Raw genomic sequence first — 18017 nt, forward strand, 5'->3', positions numbered from 1 at the left:
TTTTTGGAATCAGCAAATGATGGAGAATAAGATAAACGTAAATTTGGATCGTTTTATAAATTTTTATTTTTTTTTACAATTTTCAGATTTTTAATGACCAAAGTCATTAATTAATTTTTAAGCCACCAAGCTGAAATGCAATACCGAAGTCCGGGCTTCGTCGAAGATTACTTGACCAAAATTTCAACCAATTTGGTTGAAAAATGAAGGCGTGACAGTGCCGCCTCAACTTTCACGAAAAGCCGGATATGACGTCATCAAAGACATTTATCAAAAAAATGAAAAAAACGTTCGGGGATTTCATACCCAGGAACTCTCATGTGAAATTTCATAAAGATCGGTCCAGTAGTTTAGTCTGAATCGCTCTACACACACACACACACACACACACACACAGACACACACACACACGCACATACACCACGACCCTCGTTTCGATTCCCACTCGATGTTAAAATATTTAGTCAAAACTTGACTAAATATAACAAGGGAGATAACTAGCCTTTTCTGTTCGGCAACACACAACTTAACGTTGGGCTTTTCTCGGAAACTATAAAAGTGACCGGGCTCAAATTTTATGTGAACGTGACTCATTGTGTTGTGAATAGCAATTTCTTCCTGTCCATCTGATGCCTCATATAATATTCAGAACTGCGAAAGTGACTCGATCGAGCGTTTGCTCTTCTTGTTAAACACTAAAATGGCCAATAAATAAAATATTCAAACATTGAAAACATTCACCACTGAGTTGATTTTTTGTGATTTTTTAAAGATCAGTTTGCGGAATGTATGCCTCTCGGTATATATTCTAAATTCTCACTCTAAAACTACGCATAAAAACACGTTCAATCCTCCCTCCAAACTACACTCCAAAACTCTACTCTAAATCCTCACTCTCAACTTTAATCCAAAAAATCACACACAAAAACACAATAAAACTCTAATCTAAAACAAACGAAATCTAAAAAAACAACATAAAAACAATTCTTAAAAAAAACCCAATCTAACAAAACCTCTAACGAAACCTAACTAAAATCCCTCTACTAAAACTAACTGCACCCCTCTAACGAAACCTAGTCTACGAAAACCTAACTGAACCCGAACTGAACCCAACTAAAAAAACTAAACTAAAAAAAAACATCTACGAAAACCTAGCTAAAAAACCCCGTCGCACATTCCGCCATCCAGCAAAAAAGGATTTCAGCCCGTGACAGACATGTCACACACCGGCGTCAAGAAAACACACCGCACAAAATATACGTTGTTTCCACTCCAGGATTCCAAGCGGGGGCCCGGGTAGCTCAGGTGGTAGAGCACTGGACTTGTGATCGAAAGGTCGCTGGTTCGAATCCGGGCCGGGACGGACACGGGTCAACTTTATGTGCAGACCCAGAGACGGTATCCATCGCCCACCCCCGTGTCACCACAATGGCACGTTAAAGATCTTGGTCATTCTACCATAAGTGCAGATGGCTAATACCACCTAAACACGCATACATCAAAAGCCGTGAGGGCGTAAAACTCGAATCGTATAAACCAATTCATGTCCAATATAGGCAATTAAGACCTGACGGACAATAAGCCCCTTAAAATTTACTTTTTGGATTCCAAGCAAAAAGAAAGTCTCAGCGGCCTACCACATCCCGCGTGCCTACGTCACAAGGTTAAAACAAGTTCAACCCAGAGGGGTGTCGGGTATCTTTACTTTCATTCTTTCTTTACTTGGTGTCTAACGTCGCCTTCAACTATTCAAGGTTACATCACGGCGGAGGGAAAAAGGGAGATGGGATAAAGCCACTTGTCAATTGTTTCTTGTTCACAAAAGCACTAATCAAAAATTTGCTCCAGGGGCTTGTACCGAAAAGCGATCATTTTACCTATGCAAATTTAAGAATCGGCTCTTCCGCCAGACCATTTCAATAAAGACAAAACACAGTCTCGGAAACCTTAGTGGATCCCCGATAGTACAGGTTTGAATTCTCGATAGCACAGAGGTACCACGAGTTCACAAGTTCAAACTGTAGACAGTACACACTTTTGGCTGACATTTTTTGTGAACAGATTCTGTGTTGGCATTGAAATTCAGCTTGTGGTCTATGACTGGCTTTTCAATAAACGGACGCATCACAAAGATCTACACTCAAACGCATCTAGACGAAACTAAATATCGGACCCTATTGCTACGATGAAAACACAATAGCTGTTCATGATCGTAAAAGGGATGTGTGAGACCATCCAATCACAACCCCCGAATTCCTCCACGTGTCCATCAGAACAGCTATATATCTACATATATCGGTGAATCTTTTGCAGCTAGAATTAACACAACGCCCATTGTTTAATTTGTTTCAGAGCCAGGACCCGGAACTGTTTGTGGAATCAAAAACTGCGCCAACGGATATGCCTGTCATAGAACGTGCGGTTAGTATTTAAGACATTCCTTTGTGACTCTTATCCATCAGCATAAATAGATCATGAGATGATTTCGGATTTTCCGGAAATTACTCGCGTTTTTGTTGTTGTCATTGACTGTGGGAGACTTGCGCTGCTTGAAGGTGTGACGAAACAAATTATGGCTGATGTATGAATGCTGTTATGTTCCATCCGAGCAAGTGAAGCCACAAAATGAGTAGTGAACTCCGATGAGAATGTTAAATCTGCTAAGAAAGAACGTGAAATAAATCTACCCACTCTGGGCAGAACACTTTTTAACACACACGCACGCACGCACGCACGCACGCGCGCGCGCGCGCACGCACGCACACACACACACACACACACACACACACACACACACACACTCACGGGCTTCCCTTTGTAATACAAATTCATAACATAATTTCTTCATACACAGCGTCATTGTGTGTACACCCACCTTTTGTCGTCTTTCACGCGATCAATAAGCTTCGTGCTTTTTCTAGACGAAACAAGTTTTCGTTTTTGACTCACCTGAGTAATTGGTGAGTATTAGGATTCATAATTATGTGTTCGTCTGTATGGACCGGCCGTCAGCAACTGTGGACAAAGAACTTACCGTTGAGGTTATCTCAAAAGTTTTTCAAGCTAGACCTCTGAAACTTAGCACACTTGTATGGTTTGATGATCTCATGAGTGATCCCAGTTTGGTTGACCCTCGTCAAATTTTGGTGTCACGGCGGGGTCATGTTCGTTTTATAAAAAACAAGAAGGGCAAAGCCCATACGACTCACATGCTTTACACATTTTTCCTACCAAAATACATGTGACCTTGACCCAAGGTCAAGGTCATCCAAGGTCATGCAACACAAAGCTGTTAATTCAAGACATAGGAAGTACAATGGTGCTTATTGGCTCTTTCTACCTTGAGATATGGTCACTTTTAGTGGTTCACTACCTTACTTTGGTCACATTTCATAAGGGTCAAAGTGACCTTGACCTTGATCATATGTGACCAAATGTGTCTCATGATGAAAGCATAACATGTGCCCCACATAATTTTTAAGTTTGAAACAGTTATCTTCCATAGTTCAGGGTCAAGGTCACTTCAAAATATGTATACAATCCAACTTTGAAGAGCTCCTGTGACCTTGACCTTGAAGCAAGGTAAACCAAACTGGTATCAAAAGATGGGGCTTACTTTGCCCTATATATCATATATAGGTGAGGTATTGAATCTCAAAAACTTCAGAGAAAATGTGAAAAATGTGAAAAATAGCTGTTTTTTAGGCAACATTTATGGCCCCTGCGACCTTGACCTTGAAGCAAGGTCAAGATGCTATGTATGTTTTTTGGGGCCTTGTCATCATACACCATCTTGCCAAATTTGGTACTGATAGACTGAATAGTGTCCAAGAAATATCCAACGTTAAAGTTTTCCGGACGGACGTCCGGACGGACGGACGTCCGGACGGACGGACGGACGGACGGACGGACGACTCGGGTGAGTACATAGACTCACTTTTGCTTCGCATGTGAGTCAAAAACCACATTACGTTGAGGTTATCTCGGATGTTTTTGAAGTTAAAGCTTTGATACTATGTACACTTCTGGGGTTTGATAATCACCCGACTTGAAGTAAGTTAATTTGACCGACCCTCGTCAAGTTTTGTGGTCACAGGGGGTCATGCTTGATCCATAATAACTTAACATTGATGTTATCTCAGGTGTTTTTGAAGCTAGACCTTTGAAACTTTGAACACTTTCGGGGTTTGATAATCTACCGACATTTTAGGGTCACCGTGTGGTCATGTTCGTAAAAGTATTTACATTGAGGTTATCTCAGTTATGTTGGGAGCAATTGTAGGCGTTGGTAATAATCTGCAGCCAAGACCAACATTTGGCTTGTTTTTATCAGATTTTAGAGTCCCAAAAGGGTCATGTTTGCTAGAAAAGATTATCACCACTGAAAATGTCCACTGAGCTATCAAGGATATAAGCCTTGACCTAAGAGTCTTAAGCTATGTCATTGTTTGATTTGGTCACAGCCTTGGCTAGACTATTGGTGATTGTATCATGTTATTATGAGTTATTATGCTTTCTTTCTTTCTTTATTTGGTGTTTAACGTCGTTTTCAACCATTCAAGGTTATATCGCGACGGAGTTAGTTATTATGCTGACTGTTAGCAAATGATAACAGGCATGTCGAGAAAAAAGATATCAAGCATGAGCCTTTCAGGCGAATGCTGATATCGCTTGTGAGACATGCCTGTTATCATTTGCTAACAGTCAGCATATTAGAAATGACAGGTTTATTACCGTTTATTTCGACCAAAAATGTTTTCGAAGCGACCGCGCGAATTAGACAGAACAGCCGCTATGGGAACTTGAGCGCTCCTACCTGATTATGCCTGTCAGTCAAAGAATTCTCGTGACCTGGGTCAGCCAATCAGAGTCACACACCTGACGTGATGAATATTCACAGGTCAAATGTGTTTGACATAACAATCTCACAAGATAAACCATGTTGAACATGCGTTTCGGTTGCGTCGTTTTTCTTGTTGAACAGAGAGCGACAGATTTAGAACCGACTCCAGACTGATGGGAAATGACGTAAAGATACTTCTGACGTAAAGCGAGTGACGCAGTTTCAGTTGATTTTTTCGAACTTTGATAAATTAGATTTCAAGTGAGCGGGTCGGCCTTGCACACTCAGAGCGTAAGCACCCACCGACAAAACTCGCTTTTCGGTATTTGTTTTAGATAAAGAGAGTATTATCTGACAGCATTTGAAGTGTCATTCTTTAGAATAAATCACGCTGATATTGTTGATTTAAATTTTTACTTTGTCTTGTTTATTTTTAGCGTGATAAACAAAAAGGGTCCCTGCCTGAACGTTATAACATTTAGAGGGTCACCTAGAATCCGTCCTGATTGGTCAAAAAGCCATATGGGGCACTGAATTGGTAATAAGATGTCATAGTGTCAGAAATGAGGTCTCCCAAGTGATACAGCTCACATAAGGATCAAATTTGTGTCAATCAGTCGGACGTGAACGTTCTCTTGAACATAATTCTATGAAGTTGGAACAGTTTTTTTTTTTTTGGGGGGGGGGTCATAGGTAGTGGAATCCTCCCTTTAAGACCTACAAAACCCTATGGACATGGCGAAGGAGAAGCGTACAACGCATTTGCTTTTCTTAATATTTCAATAATAACATACATTCCAGCTGCATTTTCACATGTATACGCTTTACTTGGGTAACGATGCGATGGGGATTCTTGCTTAAATAAACGTCCTAATCATCCTGGTCGTTGCAAAAAAGCACGGCCTAATTTATTTTTGGACACGGTTTATTTTGCTATAATTAATGATAAACACTTTTATTCTAACCTTCAACATTTCCCCAATCCAGTTGAAAATCCAATTCTTCGCTGCTAAATCCATCAAAGTAAAGATTCATTTCATTAACATAATCAATACCCTCCAACATCAAACTATTAATATTAAACCTCTTTGGTCAGAAAACACGACACTTACCATGCCGCAATCAAAAATCAAATCGAAAATACCAGAACTAAACAAAACATATAATCAAGTCTCCTTGCAATAAATGGATTATTTCTTGACCAGGTAAATTCCTTCACATCCGGTTTAAAAAAAGCTCCAGAATTAAAACATGTCACAGACTGAATTATTCGTTTCACCACATTACCACCCCTGAACGTCAGAATTAAAATCACCACACTTTATAATTTCGTCGCTTTCAAAACTTTTAATGTTTTCCATAGTTTGTGTCGAATTAATTGTACATTTACCTGTGGCGAAGGTGAGTCGCACAAGCATTCACTAAGGTGAGTCTAGCTAGCATTTACTCTTCTTGTTTTTTCAATTCAGTTGCCCGCGCTGGACGTCCTTGCGATAGTAGGAAAGGGTACTATTGCGACACTTCACTCGGACTGGTTTGTGATAGCAGTGCGCTGGATGGCATTTGCAGTGAGTTTGCAGATACACATATGGACATCACTCGCATTCCATTTACTCTCTAGCTCCCCAACCCCCCATTCCAGAACAAGTACACAAATACACACACTCACACAACCTCCCACACAACCCCCCCCCCCCACACACACATTCATATGCACACACACATACACACACTTACACACACAGTGACACACACACACACTGTCATGAAGTGGAATATGCGAATAAAAGGTTATTCTCTATTAATACGTGCTCTGCCCTATCTAATTAAACTGACTCTTCACTCTTCGCACTACACACTTCAAACACAGAATTTGGGAGGATACAGAATTATTATTTCCTCACAAAAACAATACAATATTCACATCAAATAAACAGAAATACAACTTTCCAGTTACAACCGTTTAATTCACACAGTGATATGGTAAGCCCCCCCCCAAAAAATAGTCTGTTTACGGTATCCCGACAGACCCTATTTTTTCGCGCGACCCTAGACTTTTTTTTGGCATTTGGGGGAAAACATTTTTTTTTTTTTTAAATCCCGACCTACCAACCCTATTTTTTTGGCCTATGTTACCGTAAACAGACTGTTTTGTGTGTGTGGCCTAATCACTGTATACATGGGATTATATATTATAATAATCTTTCTTTCTGAATGCGTAAGCACAATGCAAGGAACGCCCAGAGAGGTATGTGGGAGGTGTGTTTATAACCTGCCCTGTTATATAGTGCTATATGTCTTATGTAAAAACAATGTCTTGTTTGTATTATTGTTATGTACCACGCCTGAATTTCTCTATGAGATAATAAAGTATTCTTATTCTTATTCTTATTCTTATTCTTACCATACTATCTCAGTATTAGGTTACTACACAAGAGATGAGTTGATAGACACTCACGAGTTTGTAATTCTCACTGCATGCCGTCCTTTACACACTCTTGTGCCACTGAAATCCATGTAGATGCTGTTATCCGTATCTCACGTTCCTCTCTCAGAAACACTCCTTCTCACGTTCCTCCCCGAGAAACACTTAGTTAACTCTAATTTCGCCCTTAGCGAATAGCACCGGTCCGTCTCAACGACCAGTGTTGATGGGGACTCCACCGTCCATCCATCTTCGCCGATGTGGCCTCTGTTCCGACATCATCACGAACTCTCCAGTGTGAGGTCCAACCCTCGGACACCGTCATGGAAACACCTAAAGAATTAACCCAAATCTTAATACAACATTCTCATAAACCATCTCTTCTATCATCTCTCTCGTTCATTCTACATTCACAACTAAACATTACACAAGTACTTCTGACATCATTCCATGTATGTCATTCTCTCCATAATCAATATCCAAACTATACTTAACCCATGGATCACTTAATCCATTAAAGACACCACCATACATAGCATCAACATCTTAACATAACATAAATGCGTAACAACATTTATGTTCAAGAAATTACCCAAACAAACACGTAATACAATCTCAACGAGAATCATCTTAAAAACTTCACATTAGCATTTAGTGCACTTTGCATACACTACCGTTTACATTCCAGTCATATATTCAAGCTTCTATATATATATACGACTTGTGTCTGTCTGTGTGTCTGTCTGTCTGTGAGTTCGCGATGCACGGCCAAAGTTCTCGATGGATCTGCTTCAAATTTGGTGGGCATATTCAGGTAGACCCGGGACAGGACACAACCTGGTCGATATTTCAACACGTGCTCTCAGCGCGCAGCGCTGAACCGATTTTGGTTCCACCTCAGCTACCCGGGCCCCCATACCGACACACCAAAGCCGCTACACCACATCACAACGCCAAAGTTCTCGGTGGATCTTTTTCAAATTTGGACACCGTATTCAGCTACACCCCGGACACAATATCATCGATGAGATATTTCAACACGTGCTCTCAGCGCGCAGCGCTGAACCGATTTTGGTTTTTGTGTTCATTTCACCATTATAAGTAACTCTTCCTTATCTTCTCCAGTGTTTTGCGTTTACCTCCCTTCCTTCGTATGGTGCACTATAGCATGAGGGGGCATCTTCGGATATTCCCGGCGTTCTGTTACTATTTTTAGAAGGTCACCGCAGTGTCCAGAACGTAAATTGGACCCGTAAATTATCCTCACTGTAAAAGTGCAAAGGTCGAATCAATTTATAGCCACGCGAAAAATACACTGTCATCTATCTCTCTATATATACGGCTTCTCTGTGTTTGTGTGTGTGTGTGTGTCTCTCTCTATGTGGGCAACACCTGGGGATTGTTCAGTTCTGTTTGTGATGTGGTCTGGCGGCTTTTGTGTATTTGTATGTACTGGCCTTCCTTTGAGAAGCCATAACAGTTCAAAAGGGCTTAGAGATAAGCTCTAAATTGCTCAATTTGAGTGGAGTTCGCCTCCAAAGGTGATTAACACGGTTACATTCGTCGACAAGGATGGGACTCGATATGGTCAGGAATGGCATTATGGCCACTGAATCATTTTCGTGCTGTTCCCATTCCACGAATCTGGGAGGGACCTAAGCTTGGCGGGTCCATTGTTCGGACCCGGCAAAGCCGGCGTACGGCTCTAAGTACTTCTTCCCGGCGAAGCGGGTATTCTTTCTAGTCAATAATATACAACATAATAAATCATTTACCTTAAGAGACCCGTCTCCAGAAGGAGTGCTTGTTCCCAGAACAAGACCGACACGCGCTAAACAACCTCCTCGGTTGAGAATCTTAAACGCTGTGAATATCTTAGTTCAAAACCAGCTATATCTTTCCAACTCGTAAACACTATTCTGTTTAAACCAGGGCTATTTCCTCGTGCAACACACGAAACCCGTGATATCGCTTCTAACCTGTCCTACGCATCACAATTCAATCTTTAGGGAAGTTAAAATCACGACGTGTTTCACAGCTCAAACATATCTCGAAATATCCTACTCACATCTTTGTCACACACACACACACACACACACACACACACACACACACACACACACACACACACACACACACACACACACACACACACAATGATGGGTGGGTGGCCGAGTGGTAAACGCATTGCCTCGGAAGCGAGAGGTTGCGAGTTCGACCCTGGGTCAGGGCGTTAGCAATTTTCTCCCCCCTTTCCTAACCTAGGTGGTGGGTTCAAGTGCTAGTCTTTCGGATGAGACGAAAAACCGAGGTCCCTTCGTGTACACTACATTGGGGTGTGCACGTTAAAGATCCCACGATTGACAAAAGGGTCTTTCCTGGCAAAATTGGATAGGCATAGATACAAATGTCCACCAAATACCCGTGTGACTTGGAATAATAGGCCGTGAAAAGTAAATATTCGCCTTAATTGGCTTGAAATTTACTGGCCGATGTGAATGCGTGATATATTGAGTAAAAAATTCCATCTCACACGGCAGAAATTAATATGTAAAGCGCTTAGAGAACGTCAAGCGCTATATAAATCGCCCCATACATACATACATACAAACACACACACACACACACACTCACGCACACACACACCAGGGGCGGATCAGTTCATTGTTAAGGGTTCCACATTTCTTCAAGGGACAGATCGACGACGCAGAGCGTTCAGTTGCATGAGGGCGCAAAGCGAAATACACAAGGAAATTGGAGACATTGGTGCTATCTGAGACAAGAAACTACTCGTTATACACCTTTCAAAGAACAAATTTAAGGAGACACATTTGGTACAAAACAAGAAAAATTGACCGATCTGGTGCAACCTGAGCCAACAAAGTTTCCAACTACGTTCCAAAATCGTCATTTAGAAGACAAAGGTCGGCTCCTAGAGGGGTCCGAGGGCACGCCCCAAGGAAAATGTTGATACAACATGGAAAATGAGCAATGTAAGCCATGATTTTTTCTTTATTTTCAAATATTGTTTTTAGGGGGGGGGGGGGGGGAATTCCGGAAACCCCGGACCCCCCTGGATCCGCCCCTGCACACACACACACACACATACAGACACACACACATACAAACACACACACACTCGTACACACAGACACACACACACATACATACACACACACACACACAAACACACACATACTACATGGCTTCCCATCGACGCTCTACCTAAAGGGTCCACAAACCCTCGATTTTTATTTGTAGGGGGTCCACAGAACTTTAGAGGGTGCTGGGACCTTACAGACTTCTGAAAGTTCTGTGAGACATTCACAATGGCTTTCAATTTGTCATATCGGTTAGATTTTCTCCGTAAATCAGCGTCGGTACAGATCTGACAAAAGCAAATCCGTGTCTTTGAAATCTAGCAAAATGTAGGGGAAGGGCTCCCAATATGGACCGGCTCCTAATATGGACCATCTCCTGTTCTGACAAACTAACGGCGCCAGAGCGCTCAAAACAATTTCATTCGCTGTATTCACCCTCTCTGGATAACTTGCACACGTCAAAACAGTTGCAGAAACACAAACCGCACAACCGTAAGGCTTTTTTTTCCACTTTTGGCATCGTTCACTCTAAATTTGCCGCCCAAAACGGACTCGTTTCTGACCACAGCCAAAGCTGTTATCACACACAAGTTGCTATATAGGACAGCAAAGACTGTATTTGTTACATTTAAGCAGTGTGGACCCCGAGTTTCTCAAATTAAGCAATATCTCAAAGTACGTGGTTTTTTTTAATATGGACAACCTTCAACAAATCGAAGAAAATAAAAGCTAAAGGCTATTTTTATTAATTCATTAAAGGCATATTAACTCGATGAATATACACGCTAATTGCTTTACCAACAGCTGGAGACATGCTAAATTAAGTTCCCTGCAAAATATTGTGGTCTAGGACCCCTTAAATGTTGAGATATTTGAATTTTTATTTTGATCTAGATCGTCCTATTTATAGATTTGCCAACAGAGGGAACGTTGACGCAAGGGAAATAACTCCGCGTCTTTGTTGACATCCTCACTTTTTCAGAGGCTAGAACAAGCTGTAATGCATGTATATGGTCCGCGCATTGCGACATATCGTCATTATATGGCCTTATGATGCATTTGACATCGATTGTGGGCAAACTACACTTTGTAAACACGGGAGCGCGTACATATGCCTTTAAGAAGCTTGCTGAAAATAACCTGTGACTAGCCCTCGAGATAATTTCACTTATTTTCACTCAGTTTTTGATAAGCTTCTTTTGTTTCCAGGGCCGGAATGTATGTAGCGAGGATAGAGACTTTAGCCCGGGATAAACCCTATCCTCGAGCTAATTTAGCCCACTGTAAAAATATCCCAATGCATGAGTCGAGGTTAGCTCTATCCTCGCGCAAAAAGCCGGGTCAAACTATCCCCTCGTTTTGGAGCTGATAAGTCTCTTATCCTGGGGTTAGTGGAAAAACAACATGGCGGCGGTCGCACTTCAAGTGCAAAGAAACCATGTTTTCACATACAGTAATAACCTGTTTAATGTGTTTGATGTATATGAACTGTAAAAAAATGTCGGTTTTGCCGTAGAAATGTGTGTGATCACTGATTTTTTTTAAAACGAATTTGAACTTCAAGTCGAAATGGCGATCCACCCACCCCCTCCCTTTCCCTCCAACTTACTTCACTTGAATCCTATAACAAATGCCCTTGTTGCGCCGCATTTCGCCTTACATAATGTAAATTTGCACAAGAAAACAACAAAGCGAAGAAAACAAGAGGCGAAGCCTTCAGGGCTCACGTAAGAAATCGACAAACAGTAACACAAACTCAATCACTCCGTCACACACACACACACACACAGCACACACACACACACACACACACACACACTAACACACACACGCACACACACGTACACACACACACACACACACAACACATGCACACACACACACACAGAAAGAGCATAGGTGAAACTGTGCAAGAAAGCGAGACACTAGATCTAGATCTGTCTGTCTGCATGTAGCCTACTTACATGGACACGACTGCCAAATAGTCTCGGCCCGCTCAAAATAACAATCACCGAGACTTTCAGTAATTCCATCGCGTGACGTCTAACCCTCGTACGTCATAATGTGACGTCAATGTAATATGACGTCTTCAAATGTTAAAGTTTCTACCACAGACATACATACACATACATACATACATACATACATACATACATACGCACGCACGCACGCACAGACAGACAAAAGTTAGCATCGCATAGGCTACACTTCGTGAGCCAACAATGGCACGAAAACAAGACCGGAACCAAGTTCGAAGAAACAATTTGTCACGCTTTTCATGACGTCACGGTCTACATGGGTCATTTAGAACAGAGCGACGTCACCAGCTTTCGAACGCGGATTCCTGAATTTAGAACCGTCTTGACATTCAATCATGCGCAGAGATGCCGAAATCATGCCAAAAAGAGATCGAGGGGAAAGCTCGGGTTAGTTGTCTTTTCTGTAATCTCGACACATGCATTGCGCTAAAGTATCGATGATATCCTGGAGATAGATAGGTAGAGGTTACATGCCGAGTCTCAGTGATTATTAAAAATAACGGTCGAAGTTAGCGGATCATGAAAAATGCGAGCTTCAGCGAAAGTTGAGGCGGCACTGTCACGCCCTCATTTTTCAACCAAATTGGTTGAAATTTTGGTCAAGTAATCTTCGATGAAGCCCGGACTTCGGTATTGCATTTCAGCTTGGTGGCTTAAAAAGTAATTAATGACTTTGGTCATTAAAAATCTGAAAATTGTAAAAAAAAAATAAAAATTTATAAAACGATCCAAATTTACGTTCATCTTATTCTCCATCATTTTTTGATTCCAAAAACATATAAATATGTTATATTTGGATTAAAAACAAGCTCTGAAAATTAAATATATAAAAATTATTATCAAAATTAAATTGTCGAAATCAATTTAAAAACACTTGCATCTTATTCCTTGTCGGTTCCTGATTCCAAAAACATATAGATATGATATGTTTGGATTAAAAACACGCTCAGAAAGTTAAAACAAAGAGAGGTACAGAAAAGCGTGCTATCCTTCTTAGCGCAACTACTACCCCGCTCTTCTTGTCAATTTCACTGCCTTTGCCATGAGCGGTGGTCTTGCTGAAAAATGGCATTGCGTTCAGTTTCATTCTGTGAGTTCGACAGCTACTTGACTAAATGTTGTATTTTCGCCTTACGCGACTTGTTCCTCCTTTCTTCAGTTATTCAAAGACAAGAGGAGTTTTTTTGCGAAAGTTTGATCGAATCCTATTCACTCAACCAGTCTACCTGCGCAGGCGATTGCATAATGCTCGGTTTTATAGTTCAGGGAAATTCAATCAATTCTGTTAACACTTCTTGTCAGTTTCCCTGTTTTGGACTAAAATCAAGTACACAGGTATGTTGTTATTCTGCTGTGGCGGTAAAGGCAGATAGTGTGTGTTCTGTTCATGTTTTAGTATCGCTCAGGAAATGTTCTTTCTTCGAATGGGACAAGCAGACGAACTTTTGCACCCGTGTTCCAACGTTAAAAACTGTAGTTCAGTTTTCTGGGGCAAAATAATGTATGAAACCGCGGTATGTTCTTTAAATTGATGAGATGTGTGCATTTGGTTGCGTGTGATCTGTTTATAAAATGAAATATTGTAGAAAACTAACCGTCGGATTGCAGTCTTTTGTCCAAGCAACTCAGTTCAGAAAATTTGGAAGGGGAACTACTTTTGTCGCTAGACAGAGTACGAGAGTTACTTGCCTTGGGAGTTTGCTTGCACTCATAAGAGATCTAAAGCGAGTTTCTCTGCACTGATTGTTAGATTTGGATTTAAAAACACAACCAAACTCATGGATTTTATATGGAGATTAATGTGTTCAAGCCTGTAGTTGCCAGTTTAAATGCAGTATGTTTGGTCTAGAGATGTATATTTTGTACATTGGAGCGTTCGGAACTTTTGAATCGTTAAAGTAGTTCCCTCAAATCTAGCTCATCAACGTACCTGTGAGCTATCGAGGATTTAGGCCCGTTGTTGGGTAAGTGATTTTGGTTGTTGGGTAAGTTACCGAAAAATAACTAGCCCTACACGGTTACAGAGAGAAAGAGGCAGAGGGGGGAATAATCCGGGTTAAGCTTTTATGCCGGATTAAGATAGACCTCGATACATACATTCCGGCCCTGGTGTGCTTTAAATAATGCTTTCTTAAACCCGAAACAGATAAATCTAAAGCATCACGTTTTAATTAGTCTGACTTGCACACTAAGTTGTATCATGTTATTTTGAAGTATAGTGGGCTTAATTTTATACAGTGATTCGCGAAGTCCTCTTTACTGGTCCATATTGGGCGCCCAGGCTCCTAATATCGACCATTTGTGATTTTTTCTGTAGTTAATATTTGATGAATGTCTATCAAAGGTAATTCACTCTAATTAGGCCTTACGGTTAACATACGAGAGAAGGACTACCAAACACAAAATGAAACTTCTTCGCAAGAAAACAAGCTAGTTATCAGCATGACACAAAAAAATGGTCCATATTAGGAGCCCTTCCCCAACGTTCTTTTATCCATTCTAAAGGTAAAGTAGCAAACGACTGTAATGGATCATTTTTGGTAAGGGAAACCTTGATCAATGTACATGTACATGCCTTTATGTAATTAATGTGTGTTTATATTACTTCATGCTGCGGACACATATCCAACTGCACATACATACATATATTTAAAATTAATGTGAAAGAAATATTATACATTATGAAGCTTAATTATGTCAACAGGGTTTGCCTATTTTGAATTTTTTTTCGATTTTTGAATTGGCCTTTCCGTTTTTGTTCACTCGATTTTACAGAATACAGAATACCCTTATTTGAGCGGCGGTTACGTCATCCTTGTATAAGAATGTTTTAATCCAAAAGGTGATCCAAATATTTAAGTGAACGGCCTTCACTGGCATATAAAGTTTAAATGAAATGACATGGGAATGAATGCTTTATTTTGGGTGCAGTATATTTTGGCCTAGTTTATAACACGCTGAATGTGCTCGTATAACAAGTTTACAATTATCAGTTTTTCGCGAAACTGACTTTATTAGTGTTATCTGACTTTTCAGAATTTTTCCCAAGAACAAACTGCAGTTCGAACAAGTTCCTGTGCCCGACTAGCTGGGTGTGTGACTATGGCAATGATGAATTTACGTGCAGTAAGTACATCATTTTAAAGTTATATCACTAATGCAGTAAGTAAAAGCGGTTCTGGTTAATGGGTAGCATGGTGTGGAAATCATGTGAAAGCCAGAACTGCTAACTGCTACGCTTTTCCCATTGCATGCTTCATTTTAAGACAAACTGCTACGCTGTTCCGCCAAGCTTTAAATTGCTTCGCTCAAACAAATAACCACAAGCATGCAACAGTTTTCTCTTTCTTATGAGCTTTAGTACTCATTTCTGATTCTCATTCCTTGTAGCAGTCAGAATATGGGTCATAAACCATTTCCACACTGACTATATACCGTAAAATACTGAGTATATAAGCCCATAACATTGTAAACGCCCATCCGCCACCTTGGAGCAAAATCCGTGCAAAAGGTGAAATACCGAGTAAACGCCCACCCCCCACTTTTGCATGGCTGAAAAACAAAAACACGAAAAATCGAGAACAGGGAGAGAAAAAAGGAATGCCGAAGAATGTCGTGTCAGAATTTCTTCCCCTTGCTTTTGGCGCTTCTTTCCAAGAAAATGCCGAAGCGAAAATCTTACTCAGTAGAGGGCCCCAAAGGGGGGGTATCATCACGATCACGGGAAGGGAAATTTTAGCTTTCACGATCACAGTTACCTTGATTTTTGTTTTCACGATCACAAACACCTTGACGAATAGAGGATCATGGAGTGATACAGCTGTGAAAAATGTACATTGAAAATAAAATGATTTGCAATAATGCCCATCACGATCACGAAAACAAATGACGATCACGATCACGAGACTTGATTTTTGTGTCATCACGGATCAAGGGCAAAGTCCCATCACGATCACAGAAATGGAAATTTCGGCAATCACGGTCACAGAAAGGTAAAAAAACGCCAATCACGATCACGATTTTAAACACTTTGGGGCCCTCTCAGTAGAATTCAAGAGTTTGATGTGGACAGAAAACAAATTAGGATGTGGCGAGCTAACAGAGATGTCCTTCTGCAGCATGAAACTGGCAGAGAAAAGCGAAAGTTGAAACTGCACCCTTGTCGGACTGTGAAGTCGGAGGAGTTGGAGGTGATACTTTTTGAGTTTCTACAAGAAGAAAGAAGCGAAGGGCGAGTTGTTAGAAAAAAAAGACTTGCAGAGAAAAGCGCGACAGTTAGGGGCGGGTCTGAAACTTCAAGACTTTGATGCGTCAAACATCAATCAATCAATCAATCAATGAAGCTTATATCGCGCATATTCCGTGGGTACAGTTCTAGGCGCTCTGCAGTGATGCCGTGGGAGATGAAATTTTATACGGCCAGTAGATTACAGCCATTTCGGCGCATACTTACCTTTCGCGGCCTATTATTCCAAGTCACACGGGTATAGGTAGACAATTATTAACTGTGCCTAAGCAATTTTGCCAGGAAAGACCCTTTTGTCAATCGTGGGATCTTTAACGTGCACACCCAATGTAGTGTACACGGGGGGTTCGGACACCGAAGAGAGTCTGCACACAACGTTGACTCTGTGAAATAAATTTCCGCCGAACCTGGGATCGAACTCACGCTGACAGCGGCCAACTGACTACAAATCCAGCGTGCTACCAACTGAGCTATATCCCCGCCCCGTGGCTACACACCGTATAGAGTAGGCTAAGGCAAAATCGGTCAAGATTCACTTCCGGGAGCACGCACGGGCAGACGCTTGGTAAGTTTTTTTCCTGTTTTCTCAAAGTAAACCCCGTTTTACACCCTGTGCTGCACCCGAGCGTTTGTAGACAGATGTCAGGTAACGTCTGCTATAATTTTATGATGGCTGATGCTGTATTTGTGGCAAAAACTTGCAATAAAATCGTCAGTCGGGAGCTAAAGTCCGGATGCGGACCAGATTTGGATGGCTACGGTCAAGATTGTTTACTTTTTAGGACCATTTTCGTCTGTTTTCTCGTTATATTTTGCACTCTGGCATATTCACGCATTAAACCCAACGCTCTTCTCACTTTTTGCATCAATAGAAAATCTATGTCCGCTTTAGATCTCCGTACTTGGGCATCAGCATTCACTTTATTCATTGAAGGCTAAAGTCCATCTCATTTCAGCCCAGAACAGCTAAAGGGCTAAAGTCCAGAACAAAAAGATAAAGAAGTCTTTGTGTTTGATTTATGCGTGCTATAAGCCCAGTTTGATTGGTGTGCAATGTATGACATACTCTTGAGAAAACACAGCAATGTTTTTGCATTGTAGGGGATGGGATTCAGCCCTTTCATTTGTCTGGATAGTTCAAATGTTTAACTTTGTGCGAGGTTTTGCTTTTTGCAGATGGCTGATTTATCAGTACTTACTTTAGACAGCTTCCTCGACTGTTCCGAGGAAGTTGTGCCAGGAACGGTCGAGGAAGCTGTCAGTGTGCCGGCGGAGACTGACCAGACTGACCAGGAGCCGGGAGAACCGAAACATACATCCACCCCACACAAGGCGCATTTGTGTGGGGGCTGTGGGCGTCAGT

General features: G+C 41.2%; 1 protein-coding gene across 1 annotated transcript in view; it reads left to right on the top strand.

Annotated features, from left to right (window-relative positions):
* The first annotated feature begins 5578 nt into the window (after positions 1–5578).
* Positions 5579–18017, top strand: part of LOC138951359 (protein draper-like) — a 72706-nt gene continuing 60267 nt past the window's right edge. Inside the window, exons 1-3 of the mRNA XM_070322976.1 lie at positions 5579–5594; positions 6313–6411; positions 15445–15534. Coding sequence (XP_070179077.1) covers positions 5579–5594; positions 6313–6411; positions 15445–15534 — 205 coding nt within the window. The remainder of the gene's footprint in view (positions 5595–6312; positions 6412–15444; positions 15535–18017) is intronic.

Source organism: Littorina saxatilis, linkage group LG16 (assembly GCF_037325665.1).
Source record: "Littorina saxatilis isolate snail1 linkage group LG16, US_GU_Lsax_2.0, whole genome shotgun sequence".
NCBI lineage: Eukaryota > Metazoa > Mollusca > Gastropoda > Littorinimorpha > Littorinidae > Littorina > Littorina saxatilis.